At 39.9% G+C, this 14,102-nt stretch overlaps 2 protein-coding genes across 16 annotated transcripts in view; both read right to left on the bottom strand.

Moving 5' to 3' along the window:
* Nucleotides 1-8,347, bottom strand: part of LOC107081805 (uncharacterized protein CXorf23-like) — a 12,565-nt gene extending 4,218 nt beyond the window's left edge. Inside the window, exons 1-5 of the mRNA XM_015370064.1 lie at nt 8,116-8,347; nt 5,864-5,907; nt 5,116-5,763; nt 4,060-4,797; nt 285-454 (exon numbers count right to left, since the gene is read on the bottom strand). Coding sequence (XP_015225550.1) covers nt 285-454; nt 4,060-4,797; nt 5,116-5,763; nt 5,864-5,898 — 1,591 coding nt within the window. The 5' untranslated portion in view covers nt 5,899-5,907; nt 8,116-8,347. The remainder of the gene's footprint in view (nt 1-284; nt 455-4,059; nt 4,798-5,115; nt 5,764-5,863; nt 5,908-8,115) is intronic.
* A 3,242-nt stretch (nt 8,348-11,589) lies between these two features.
* Nucleotides 11,590-14,102, bottom strand: part of map7d2 (MAP7 domain containing 2) — a 26,729-nt gene continuing 24,216 nt past the window's right edge. For 14 of the 15 annotated variants that reach the window (XM_015370099.1, XM_015370100.1, XM_015370103.1 and 11 more), the window contains 2 exons: nt 13,033-13,324; nt 11,590-12,942 (listed from right to left, as the gene is read on the bottom strand). In XM_015370099.1, coding sequence (XP_015225585.1) covers nt 13,036-13,324 — 289 coding nt within the window. In that variant the 3' untranslated portion in view covers nt 11,590-12,942; nt 13,033-13,035. The remainder of the gene's footprint in view (nt 12,943-13,032; nt 13,325-14,102) is intronic. The other variant, XM_015370101.1, reaches the window with a different exon arrangement.

The following is a 14,102-nucleotide window of genomic DNA, read 5'->3' as shown; positions in this document are numbered from 1 at the left end:
CTCCACAGTGATGTAAAAAATTAATGTTCTATTATTATGGTAACTTTATTGCTTCTGCTGCCAGGTGGGGAAAAACCTGTGATTAATTTTAAGGAGTTAAAACCTTTCCCAAACAGCCAGGTTGGCTTAGAACGCTTTGTTACTTAAAAAAAAACAAAAAGGAAAACGGAAGTTCAAAAATTTTTTTAAAAGACCAGCCCTCTTCAGTTAAAGTCATAGTGAAATATAATTTCAATGTCAAATTATTCTCCGCTCCGCTCACAGTGCATATGTGATGTATTAACCTTTGACAAAGTGCACCAACGAGATGATTTCCTGGGCAAAAGTCCCTGTGTGTGTAGCCTTCTCCCGGTACATCCCCGAGTGCTCCAACAGGGGCATGAAGTCCTGCCGCGTGCGGCCCGCGTTGACTAGGTCCATGGAGAGCAGTCTGTCTGTTGAGTAGCACAGGGGGCTGCAGAAGAAGAGTAAAGCCATCAGCGCGGGCTAGCTAATGCAACACATGACTCCAAGGACATGCTGTTTGTACTTCACACCAACCAAATTATTTCCTCTTTTAGATCATGTTTTCCTTTAGATATCTTAATCATTCTTAAAAAACAATCTGAAATGTTACAGATTAGCAGAGTTAGATGTTCTCAGAATTACAACTAAGTAAAACAAAACTCCAAAATAAAAAAAGAAATAAACATAATATCAGGCCAAAGGATTAGAGGTCTTGTCTATAAACACCAACTCTGATGGAAACGTTTTATTTTATATCCATAAACTATCTGTGACTGTAAACTGAACAGAAACAAAAAGCTTACCTCTTACCTTACCAATGGACTCACCTTTTATGGCTTCCTCAAAGAACTTTAATGGTGGAGGACTTTAATAACTCAAACTAAGGGCTGTTAAAGCTCGACTTCTTCCCTTATAGAATCATGTACATATTTTCTAATTGAGCGTAAAGAGGCTATAAGGACAGTTAAGTCCCTTGTTGAGCTCATGTTAGGGTGAAAGTTCACATTTCTATTAATACCTCAAAATCTTGGTGCATCTCATTTCAGCTGCTGGTCCACATTAACCATTTTTCAGCCATGATAGAAGAGTCCAGAGGAATGCAGCAAAAGAAGAATCTTAGTGAGATTTTCTGGATGGGTCAAACTTTATTGGACTGTTTCAGAATGATAGGATCTTTAGTCAGATATTGTCACGTCCTTTTCCCATTTAAACAAAACATCAGCTTTCCTCCTCAGAGAGCTTTAGCTTCATCCATATCAGCAACGATATCCAACTTTGTTTTTTTCTTCAGGTCTAAAAACGGCTCTTTAATTCCACTAATTTATGCAGAAATTAGGATTTTTATCTCTGTCAGGGAGGTTATGATTTCATTGGTGTCTTCTCTTAAAACAAAGTTATTGAGGGATTTTGCTGAAATTTTTAGAGGTGTGTACTTTGACTGGCAACAAATAATTCACTTTTGTCTTGATCCGGATCACCATCTGGATCCAGGAATTGTTTTTAGAGATTCTGTGAATATAGGTATTAGTTTAAGGTGGAAGTCTCAGTATGTCGGGAAATGGGGTACTGGGTGGAGGACTGGCACTGACAGGGGAGTGGTGGCCCAGGGGGTTAAGGCACTGCGCTTGGAATCCAGAGGTTCCACAGCCTCCACGCTGCACAATGGCAGCCCACTGCTCCCCAAGGGGATGGGTTAAATGCAGAGTTTTTTTGCTCTGTACTTGTGACAGCGTAATGACAATGAAAGCTGAAAAAAAAAAAAAAGATCTGCTTTCTCCGAGTGCTTTTCTAGCTGCCAATAATTTTGATTATTCACATCCAGATTTTCCAGGGGGTGTTCTGACAGAAATTCTTTTAACTCGTGGCTCTGATGAGATTAAACATCCACTGATTAATGACGTGTTAACTCCAAAATGCACCTTTAAAACTCAGGATCTCAGGATGAGCTTCCTGCCATGACTTGTTTTTCTCCACAGATCAGCAGGTTGCTGTGTCCCCACTGTAGACAGAAACTTCTAGGTCTTAATTTCCAGAGAAAAACAAAAGAATTTGGTTTTTAATGATCGTTCCATGGGATCGTATCATTTCCTGAAATACCTTTCAGTCAGACGTTGGCAGTGAAAACATTTAGGGACGGGTTTGACGGACAGAAATCTGTCCTGGCCCGTTTCAACCATTCTTCTACTCTAGGGACACCATCACAATAGATGTGTTTTGTTCTCCAGTCAGTATGAAGCAAGTTTTAACAAATTCAGTCCAAACTAAACCAGGTTTTACCTCGTTGTCCTTCTAAGACCAGAGGCTGAGACTGAGTAAAAAACTTTTTGACTTTGGTTCAATAGATTAATTCCGGCTTCAAATGGGGCCGGTTCTTGCTTCAGACGGCTAGGGCCGGTTCTTGCTTCAGACGGCAAGGGCCGGTTCTTGCTTCAGGCGGCTAGGGCCGGTTCTTGCTTCAGACGGCAAGGGCCGGTTTCAGTTCCATGGAAAGGCCCTGACTTGGTCATAACAAAATCTGTATCTGGCTTTTTTTCCACAGATCAGTTCTCTCCTCAGTCCAAAGGAGCTGACTTCTGACACTGTTTATATGAACAGAATAAGGAAGAAGGTTCTACCATGTTCAGGTGTTTATTCTGGGCACACTGGGGTAGTTCTGACCCAGCCTGTTAACATCTGGGGGGAACCAGTACTCCTGTGATCGGAATCTGCAGTTGGTTGCTTGGTTCTGATCTAATAGGATCTTCTGGGTTTGAATTGCATCCAATTTAGCAAAAATCTTCTACATTTTCTTTCTTGTGATCCAACTAGACATTTCTTCTCATCGGTTCTGGAGACGATCAGACCTCTATGGTTTCTATCCAACGGGTTCCCCAATCTTAACAGGTACAGCAGCCGCATCATCGCTTCCTCACAGCTTCACTGGAAAACAATCTTCAGCTTGAGTTTAAAGGACATATTTAAGGCATCAAACCAGATGTTTTTTTTTTCACACAGACTACTCCAGAGCTCCTCATATCCATGGAAAAAAACAAATCTTCAGGTTCTTGAGATTCTTCATTGAACAACACCACAGCAGTTTCTCTCTTAAACTACATTGAGTACGAGTCCAGGTTCTGAGTCTAGGTCAGGACAGGGTTTGATGGTACGCTCTGAAACATTCTCCAGGGTTTCATCTTCTGAACTCCTTTGGAACAACTTCAGACCCATTTGGTCTGTGTTAGGTCTGCATCATGTTTGTTACCTGCTATTTCATCTGCCATCATCAGGGAGGTTGTTAAACCCATATCCTTGGCTAAACATTAGCCAGCCTAACAGCAAAGTCCATCAGAGCAGAATTAGTCATTTGGACGAGCTTCCTCTAGGGTGTTGGCAAAAAAGAGCACCTTATGTCTCACCGATGGAACACAATTCATCTTCAGACAGCTTAAAGCAGAGAAAGGTAACATAAAACCCTGCAGAAAGTCTTTGATTATGCGAGGAAAAGTTGGGAGACAAATAAGGTTCTTGTCCAAAGGAACAACCAGTCGGGTGATCAAACTTCATCTTCGCCTTCAAGTGTAATCTGCAATCTAGCTCTTGACAAACCCTAACAGCCAAAGATTGTCTTAGAGTGTTTACGGTTTCAGGGGGCAGACACAGTCCTCCTTGTTCTGAAATATCCTGAACTTCTAGTCTTGATCTACTTCTTCCCACAGTTTTCCAAAGACCTCCTTTATTGGACTTGTTCGGCTTACTGAGATGAAGTTAAAGAGTTCTACGGCAGCTCCTCACCAGTACGGAAATTTGATGTGTCATCACTGTTGGCCGCTGATTATAGGATGGTAGGGACCCAGATTTTCTTCACTTTCTTTCTCATTATCATCATCATGGTCACTCAGATCTGGATCAGATGCACAGAAACCAGAACAGGCAGCATCCTGGCAGTCCCTATGATGGGGATCTCCATTCAATCAGAGCTACATTTAAACTCGTCCCCCTCGTAGCATTAGTAGTGTTGCTTTGAGGAAAAAGTAAATGTGAACTTTCACCCCTCACCCAGCACGCTCCTCTTACCTGTTGTTGCTAAGGGGTCGGCTCATGTCCACATTGATGGTGAGCGTTTCCTTTGTTATAACCGTCATGTTATCAGGTCGCCGATCACTCCACGCTTGGTTCCTCTGAGGGGGCCTTTTGGGGTGCAGGTCGTCCCTCGGCGAGTTCTGTTCCAGACTTCTGGACCTGCTTTGTCTCCATTGTTGGATTTTGTCTTCATCTATCCAGTTTGGGATCTTCTCATAATCATCTCTGATTGGGTGGTGGTCTGGCCTCTGCCCACCCTGGGTACGGTCTTGGTATCGCGGTTGATTCCTGTTGGGTTCGGCTCTTCCTCTTGGACCTTGGTCGTCAAGCTCCCTTCCCCTCCCTCGATAGTTTTCAGGGCCTCCTTGCTGATCATATCTCATAGTGTTTGGACTTCTCCTTGGTTCCTGATAGTTGCCATGTCTGGAATCGTTTTGAAAATGTTTCCCTCTGCTGTTCTCCCTAGGCCGGCTGGTGGATTTCCTGAAATGCTCCTGGGAAGAACCCGCTGAACTGGGACTTCTCTGACGATCAAAGTTAGGATCATTTCTGCGATCTTCAAAGTTTTCGAACTGCTGCTGATTCCTTCCACGTTCTACACTGTGATCGTGTTCGCCAACAAAAGGTCCTGAGTCTTCACGGGGAAGGCTTCCCAGAGTCCGGTCTCTAAACCCGCCTCTGGGTCTGTGCACAGAGTAACCGCGATCCACAAAGTCCTTCTCCTCCCTGTACCTGTGGTGGCATAAGAGGAGGTGAGATGGTTCAAAGGAGACACAAACATCTGCTTTTATGTTCACTATTAGATCTAGATCGTCAGAATAAAAAGGGGGATGAGTTTAAAGACTGAAACGTCTGATCATCTACAGGATCTTTGATGAAACATGCACTGTCTTCAACATTTCACAGATTAGAGAGAAAGAAGGATAAAACTATTACATTCATTAGTGAAAACTACGAGAATCAAATCGTGAGGATTTCAACTATGGAAAATAAGAAAAGGTGAGAATCCTTTTTAATCCCCATGTCCAGACTGTTTTCCCAAAGATTTACCCAGGATGATCGACGAAATCCATTTCTCGTCTTGGTCTTTTAAAAGCAGGATCCCAGCCCTCCCTTTGTCTACCTCTGTTAGGATACTCTGGGAACCTTCCTTCTTTTAGCATTTCTTCAGCTCGCTGGTCATCTGACCTCATACCAGGACTAAAGTCTCTGGGTCTTCCATGATCCCTGTCCTGCTCCTCACTCCTCCGACCCTCCCAGGCCTTCCTTGTATGGTGGTCTGCCGAAACCCTCTGAGTGTTTGACGATCCCCTAAGTCTTGGCAAGAGAGTCGGAGGTATCTCCCGTCTTTCATCAAACCTGTAAAAGTCATCCCTGAATTCCGTTCTGTGTCTGTCAGCATCAGAATCTCCTTCGTCTCTCTGGGAAAACCTCCGGTCTTCTAACGGTATTGCATCACGGGGTGGTGACTCTGCCCATCTGTGAAACTCTTCATGGTCTGAATGTCGCTGGTGTCTAAAGTGAAAGTCATCCCGGAAAGGAGATCTTCTTGGACCCTCTGGGTACCTTTCCTCCCAGTAGGGATCCCTAAAATCTTCAGGACCTTCTCTGGGATGGTGGCCCCTGTCCTGAGGATTGCCATCCAATTGGTCAACAACTGTCCGAGGATCAAAGTCAGGTTCCTCCCAGGGGAACCTCCTATAACAGAGCAGAAAACAAACAATTATAATCAGCAAAATTAAAAATATCAATTATTTAAAATCTAACAGTTTAGCATAAATTAAGTGAGAGAAAGTACCTGTAATGAGGTGATCTCGACCTTGATCTTGACATGTTCGCAACCTGAGGAAAGCATATAATTTATATATATTTAATTAAAAACAGATAAAACAAAAAACTTGTTTAAATGTTATTCAGCAAAAAGAATCTTGGTTGAATTGGTTATGGAGGGCCAAAACTGACCTTATTAAAAATAAAAAATATATATAGTATATATTTCATTTTTCCTTTTTCCCTAAACAAAAAGTTTTATCAAGATATGTATATATTGCTTTTTCCTTTTTCTTATATAAGCCAATCGTTCTTTCTACATTTCCTCATCCCTTGTTTTTCCTTCGCCTTATGCATTTCTGCCTAATCCCCCCCCCACACACACTTTTACCCAATGTACTACAACATCCAACTGGCATGAACGTGGGCTTCGTCAGTTTAACTATAGCTCTGGTGAGCTCAGTGGCGGATCTAGGGGGCGGCTACTTGGGCAGCAGCCCCGGATGTTTCCCCTAGAGCCCTGGATCTCGCTTCTGAGCTGATCTGAGTAAAATGTGCAGTACTGGATTTCACCAGATGGTGGCAGCAAAGGCAGGAAAGCAGCCCATAGCATTCCCGTGCAGAAGAAGAAGTTCTCACCAATGGCTGTTGCTAGACTGATGTTCCAGGGATGTGAAACTCTGACTGACTTCCAGACGTTCTTTGTCCCGGTGGTGTATGAAATTCTGTTCCCCTTATTTCGGGAATCGCATTGAAGCCAGAGAGGCGGACATGGCGGATGGGACCATTTTCACGACGCGTCTGATCGATTTCTCGCTAAAATCAGCTATAATCATGTCACGGTTGTAACATCCAGTTTAATCAGCAGCTGTTGTTTACAAAATTGTAAAATAAATAAATAGACGAGGTGCTTTAAAGCTTTTTTGGTTATTTTAAACGCCAAGAAAATCGTCTTTTTCCAACTTCTGTCACTTAAACCTGACAGAAATAAAAGTCAGTCACCAAACACAGTTTTCCAACAAGTAGTGAGTATTTATTATTTTTTGTTGCTGATATCAGAGGATGAAAACTGGCTGATAGCAGGACACAAATATTCCTGAAAAGATGAGAGTGTAGACTTTCTGATTTATCCCGTTCTAATGTAAAATATGACAGATTACTGGATTAAGGACATTCCTAGTATACTACATGATATCACACAAACAATTTTTGAGAATCTGGAAACAGATGTTTTTACTTCCCAAAGATATGGGAGGAGGAGAGACTTGATGTTTCAGCTGCCTGAAATAATCCGTTCCTCCTCCATAACATGGGAAGAAATTAATTTACCTGCACATTTTTAACTGTGTTTATTCCTCTCTTCATCAACAACAAATCCTCTGAATTTAGTGACATTTGATCATTATTTGCCAAAGTTATGAGGGGGGAATCGTATATTTTAGCCACCTGATATAATCCGTTCCCCCTTTGATGATATTTATGAAATATATTTTCTGTTTAAATGTTTATCTAACAATTCCCAAAACCACTGGACATTGTTTTCCAAGTTTGAAGATGTTTCTTAATTCCAAATGTCTGGAGCAATGCTATTGCAGACATTTGGAATTGAGAATTAAAATACATTAAATAAAGATAATCAAACCAACAACTATTTTGCATTTAAAAATATAAAATAATAAATGTTTTAAACATAATATATGAAAAATAATGACAGTTTCACTGGATTTGTTTATTTTTTTCCCATGTTATGGGGAAATGGATTCTATCAGGCGGCTAAAATATATGATTTCCCTCTGATAACTTTGGCAAATAATGATCAAATTTGACCAAAACCACAGAGTTTGCTGTTGATGAAGAGAGGAATAAACACAGTTAAGACTTGCAGGTGAATTAATTTCTTCCCATGTTATGGAGGAGGTGTACACTTATAGGAATATCAACTTAGGTGGTTTAAAAAGGTTTAAACTACATTTTTTGTAAAACAATTTGTGATTTCGTTTCATCGGTAGGTTACTAAACAACAGACATAAATGTACTAACTTTAATTACGAGTACACGATCCTTTCCTCGAGGGAAAAGGGTAAACAGTTTCGTTTTATCTTTTGCAATGTTAACAAATCAAATATTGGTTATAGCTGATGTGAGATCATGCAACAGTGAAATACATCATGCAATCACCTAGTAGTTTGACATTTTACCAGAAAATCATTTAAAACTACACCAGAGCGGCCTTGTTAGCTTTAAACATTTAGCTTGGTAGCAGCTAAACCATTGCCTTACCTTGGAGCAGGGCCCACGTCAAGCTACGACGGCTAACACTGCGTACACAACAAAGGACAAAACACGGTTATAGCAGCCTATAAACTAAGAATATATCCCTTCGTTTAATATGTATCAACACAATCCTTAAATGTGTTAAATATTCCGTTTATCATAACAAGAATATGGCTACATGTACAGGTCCACCGTCTAATCGCAGCAGAGAGCTTCTTCTTCTTCTTTTTTTTTTTTTAATGGCGGTTGGAAAACAACTTATAGGTGCATTACCGCCACCTTCCAGAATGGAGTATGGATCAGACAAACTATTATATTCTTCCTAAAATACCCGTTCTTGTCTAACTTTTTTACGCAACATCTCTCTTTCCTGAGTATATTTATTACATTCTAAAAAAATAAGTTGGACAGTTTCTAATTTCCCACAAATACAACACCCTGTCTTATGCTTATTCATTATTTTAAGAGTACTATTTAACGCAGCAGAGAGTTGCCATTTCCGCCAGAGGTTGTTTCAAAATAAAAGTAACAATGTTTTATTTTTTAAAATAATTTAAATATTCTGAAAAGTAATTTTATTTGAGCTCTTTTACAATTTTAAAAAGGAACTCTTGTAAACATTTTATCGTTGGGCTTCTAATAAATGATTTCAACCATCAATTGAATTGTTGAATGAATATACGTAGAATTAAAAAATAGAATTGGGAGTGCAAGTGTTACTTTACCATAAAAAACAGGCATGCAGCTCACTTAAATTACCTATTACTCATAACTTTAAAAGTATGCAATTATAATTATTCAACATTTATTTCTGGCTACTAAAAAGATACAAACTGTGGATGACCATTGTTATTTTTTGAACAACAGGTTAGCTTGGCCATTTTATTGGGTAAACATTAATGTTGCACATATACCAGTATCAGGCGGGGCCCCGATCCGGCACTAAAATGGTGGTATCAGTATCGGCGGGTACAAACAAATAGGGCACCATTACCATTTTGAGAGCCAAAAATGTATTATCAATTTATTGTCACCCATTCCAGGTAGGCAATAAAAAGTTCTACTGGATTCACTTTGTATTAGGGAGGCAGCAGCTTGACAAAGCCATGATGGCAATTATTTTACATCCATGTAGTATTTCAGCAGACTGAAGTATGTAGAGAAATGCAGAATAGTTACTTACATTTTTATTTGGTGTAATTTGATGGCTCTAATGTTCTTATTTTTTAATAAGCTATATTTTTAATTATTCTTTGACTGCAATGTTTGTTACATGTTTTTCTTATCTCATTTGTTGTGAAAAAAGAATAAAAAATGTTGCTCCTAAAAACTGAAACAGAAGGTTCAGAATCATTTATTGGCCAGCTTGGTTGGCACTGGTTTCAAGTCAGAGTCCTTCTTTGTACATCATTAACTTTATAGCATACTTTATATATGTAATCATCTAAATGACTCTATTATTATGCTTTAACCTAGTCTATGAATATCTTTCCAGTTGTAATTGGGTTTTTTTAAGAAAAAGTCATTTGTTTTTTCACAAGTTTTAATAATACATTAGATCTTCATAGATTATTGGACAAACATACTTATCTAAATAGTATTTACACCTCTACTTAATACCTACTACTACCTAATACGTTGTACCTTGAAAATATCTGTAATGGATAAAACTCTTATGAAATACATCTATTTACTGATTTAGAAATTCTGAGAAACATTTGAAGCAATTTATGTTTACTAATAATTCAAATAAATTATCAAAGGGTTAAACTTTTTCATCCTTGAATGTGAAATCTCTAAGGTTGTTGCATTTTCAAGGATAGTTTGTTTGGATTCCTAATGTCTATGGCCTGACATACACCTGAGTGATATATGTACCTCAGATTGAATACTACACAGTTCTTCGAGATCTTTAATTGATGACCTCCAGTTCAGCTGCAAAGGTCACATTATCTCTTGCTGAAATGACAGGGGCCAGCATTATCTGAAGGTGTACGTTTTTTGATTTTCATTTTCCAAGACAGCTTGTAACCATTTAGGAGCTGTTTCTCCCTCTCCAGGGGCAGATATAGCTGCTTGCAAAGTGTAATATTGTGATAAGGCTGGAGCCATGGATGTCTCCTCATCTGCTAACATGTATGATGTAATGATGTGGCAGAATGGACTTGTATAAAATGCTTCTCTAACTGTGAATCGTGGTAACTTCACTATATGTGAGGCCGGTTGGTAAGCAGCTGCCTTCTGTAACTCTAAGCAACTTTTTTGATCTGAGTAAGATTATAATTTCTATCAGAATCTGTTGTCATACCTCATGGTTATTTACTACAGATACATATAAAGTGTTTTTCAAAGAGTTTGTCCAGAGTGATCTCTTTTCAGGAAAAAGAACCAGAAATATAAAGCTTCAAGGTGCAGACACACAGCTTTCCATTAACAGGTATAAAAAGAACGGCTCCTGTTGCTTTTAAAGTTCCCGTCCCATTGAGGTTGAATATTTAGAATGCCCCCTTAGATTAATGTTTTTTTTTTAAAGGAAAAACCAAAGTACCTGGAGAAAACCAGATGGATAGATTAGATAGATAGATTAGATAGATAGAAATCCCGCAAACACCAACACAAGACAACTATAATGCAGTCAAAAGTACTCACATTTGGTACTGAAAAACACTGGTCAAGGTAGATGTCCACACCAGTGGACATGTGCCCACCAGAAGGTTACGCCTGTGCCTACTTATCTCTCTAAGGTGAATCCCAAAATACGCAGCTCTAACCGCTCATCTATTGACCTGTTTATTTTTCTTTATTGGCACTGCTAGTATTCGATATTTTTAAAAGTTATGTATTGTTCTTTATAAAATCTATCTACCATCATATTTTCCTCCCTCTTCTCCGGTTTTCCAGCTTAAAAATACCCCAATCACTCTTTGAGGTTTTACCCCCTTTGTCACGAAGATCTAAATAAATTATGAGCATAAAAAAAAATAAAATTCCTTTTAATGGGCTAAAAAGATCAACCTTTAAATGCATGGATATATGATAGACTGCACAATATTGCATCCATTCATTGCAGTCTTTTAAGCTTGAGATAACAAAGACTGCAATGAATGTGATTGGATATCGTTTGCAATATCAGTTGGAAGCTGCATTTTTCATAGAACGTTCTTCATAGAAGTAGGTAAAATAATTAGCTTGTATCTTAGTATTCCATTTTACTTTATCAAAAAGCAAAACAAAACAGGAAGTTTTTCTTGGAGAGAAAGTAAGTAAGGAAAGTAGACTTATTATATCTTAGTTATCAGATATATAGTTCTCCTTCGCTTTTGTGAATTTTTCCTAGATATTGCTGACTGTAAAAGAAAAGAACAAATCCTTGAGAATCAGCCATGAATATAACAGAGCGCTGAAATCTCTCTTTAATTTACCTAAAAATATATAACTATACTATAACTCTGTATATAATAAGGCTCACTGAGACATGGTTTGATGAAATTTATTGTTCTTTTTCTGCAAGTATCCATGCACCACATCTACAATGATATATTCCACCAAGCTGCAGTGTCAGAGTTTAATTATTAGGATAAATGCTAACTCCTTTATGTTTATACATGGGGGTTCCTGGAAACCCTCTGGGTTAATCAGAAACCAGAGATTGATGTGCAAATCTTGAGAAAGAGGAGCCAATGTGTGAGAGAAGTGTTAATAAACGCGCAAGTAAAGGCTTTGTTCTCTCAACAAAGAAATGTACATTACGACCTGCTTAAGCCCTCAAGGGTTTAAGCAGGCCCTCAACTTCAAGGGGAAGTCTGAGCAGCTTGTAAATTATCTGAACAGTTAAATAAATCATCACAGAGAGTTTCAAGTGTTTAATAATGTTGTGTTTTTGTTTCTTGTGGCTCCTCCTGATGAAAATAGATCTTTGAGCAGTGATTGTGGCGGTTGATGCACAGAGGTTTTAAGGCCTCAGAGGTGATGAGCTGTGAGGTCCAGGAGTTGGAGGTGCTGATGTGAAACATAACTACTGTAGGTGCACGCTATAAACTGCAGCTTGTGTGGTTACAGTCAGTGCCAGACAATTACATCTTCATCCTGCAGATAAAAATACAACACATTTAGCATTTCCTCCCGCTCTTTTTTTGTTTCCTCCCCCGCCGTGGAATCACTGCAGGTCTACGAATGCCCATCGATTGGAACGAGAAGCAGCAGCGAAACCAAAGCTACAGCTACAGCGGGTTTATACGATTGTTTACCTGACAGGGAGAAACTCTTCATGAGGGAGCGTCTGGATAAACACGCAGGAACCGTCAGAAACACACTGTTGAACTACACAGCTATCTAGTCCTGCTTAAAGATGCTACACAGGATTTACAGAGCGGCGTCCATCGGAGCGGCGTCCTCTTCCCGTTATCGTCCTGCCGTCTGGTCTATTTACAAGGTTTTAAGAAGCTGATGTTTGCGGCAATGCAGGTGTGGCCAACCGGGCTTCATCAGGACCTCTGCAGCAGGCGATGGACCCATTTAAACGTTTACAAGTAGAACACCTGAACTTTAAAGTTTCATGTCATAAATACGTCGTTGGGTCTAGGTTCAATTTAACAGACAGCAGAAGAATTTCTTCTTTTCTTTGTTCCTGTAAAGTTATCTTACTAGAAACATAAGCTTCACATTATTGACATAACTGAGTCAGAATGTGTTTTCTGAGTCAGACTTCTGCTGGTCATGGGAGTGGTTTGGTAACACGGATGAAAATCAGATGCTAAGCTTTGTCTTGTGGAAATGATGCCTGTTGTTGCAGAGGGAGGTGATAGTGTTCCTGTTTTAGCTCCTGAAAACAGGCTGAAAGAGACACGAAAGACCAAATCATGGATTACTAAACCTATTTCAGGGCTTTTTCCTGTATTTCTCTCCAAGAGCTTCTTTCTATACCTTTTAGATGTCTAGCTTGCTCGGGCCGACGCTGTGGATGAGCTGCGAGGACTCTGAGGCGGCGCTGTACGCCTGGATCAGCAGGTTCTTGTTGAGGTCTCCCACCCCGCTGCCGGCCTGCAGCTTGGGGTAGGCCGGCGTCTCAGCGCCCTGACGCTGTCCCCGTCCCGGACCGTCCAGGTCCATCAGGTGGTCGGGGGGATAGCCGTCAGGTCCCTCAGCGACTGGGGAAAACTCCTGAGCACTCGCCTGCTCCTCCCTGGAAACCGGGCTGATGGAGACAGATGGAGAACTTACAGGAACAATGAGGACAGAGACACAACATTCGATTCATTAAACCTACTGCTTCAGATTTCTATGAGACATAATCCGTCCGTTTAAAAACACATGAAACATAAATGTAATCCTTAAGCATTGGGAAAACTGGTGTTCTCTGTGGGATCTGCTGGTTCTGTTACTGTGCTCAGAGCCTTGATGGATTCTTCACAGGCCACAGAGCTGTTTGGTCACACTGAAACCTTAAACTTATGATTTTTCTCTCTGAGGATAATCTAACAGAACAAATACTCGTTTTCAATGTGAAGACAACAAAACTGAACAGTCACATGGAGTCAGTCTGAACTGGTTAGAGAGAAATAATGTCTGGCTCTTTAATTAGAGCAGCCTCTAACTGGGTTCTTTACAGGAACACTGTGATTTACATCCATCTGCTTTTCTATCAACGTTAATCCCTTTCCCTTTCTTTGGTGGAGCTTCAGGCCTTGTCATGGTTTTGGTTCTGTTTAAGTTTCATCTTTGAGTTTTCATTGGTTTTATTTCAATTTTATGTTATATGGGTTATTTTTTAACTGTATTTAAGTTCTTAGGTACTTCTTGTTTGTCCTTTCCCATAGTGCCTTTATAGACGCCTCTGTTCACAGCTGCTAATTAGCCTGGTCTTATTTCTCTCTCCTATATGTGCTAGGGATGGGACGGTTTATGAAAACCGTCCGAACCGTTCGGTTCGACTGTTGCAGTTCGATTCGCGTGTGTTTCGTTCTGTTCATGCGCTGCTCCTTTTTCTCATAGGC

The sequence above is a fragment of the Cyprinodon variegatus genome, unplaced genomic scaffold, assembly GCF_000732505.1.
Source record: "Cyprinodon variegatus isolate N-32 unplaced genomic scaffold, C_variegatus-1.0 Scaffold41, whole genome shotgun sequence".
NCBI lineage: Eukaryota > Metazoa > Chordata > Actinopteri > Cyprinodontiformes > Cyprinodontidae > Cyprinodon > Cyprinodon variegatus.
This window is presented reverse-complemented; position numbering and strand designations above follow the sequence as displayed.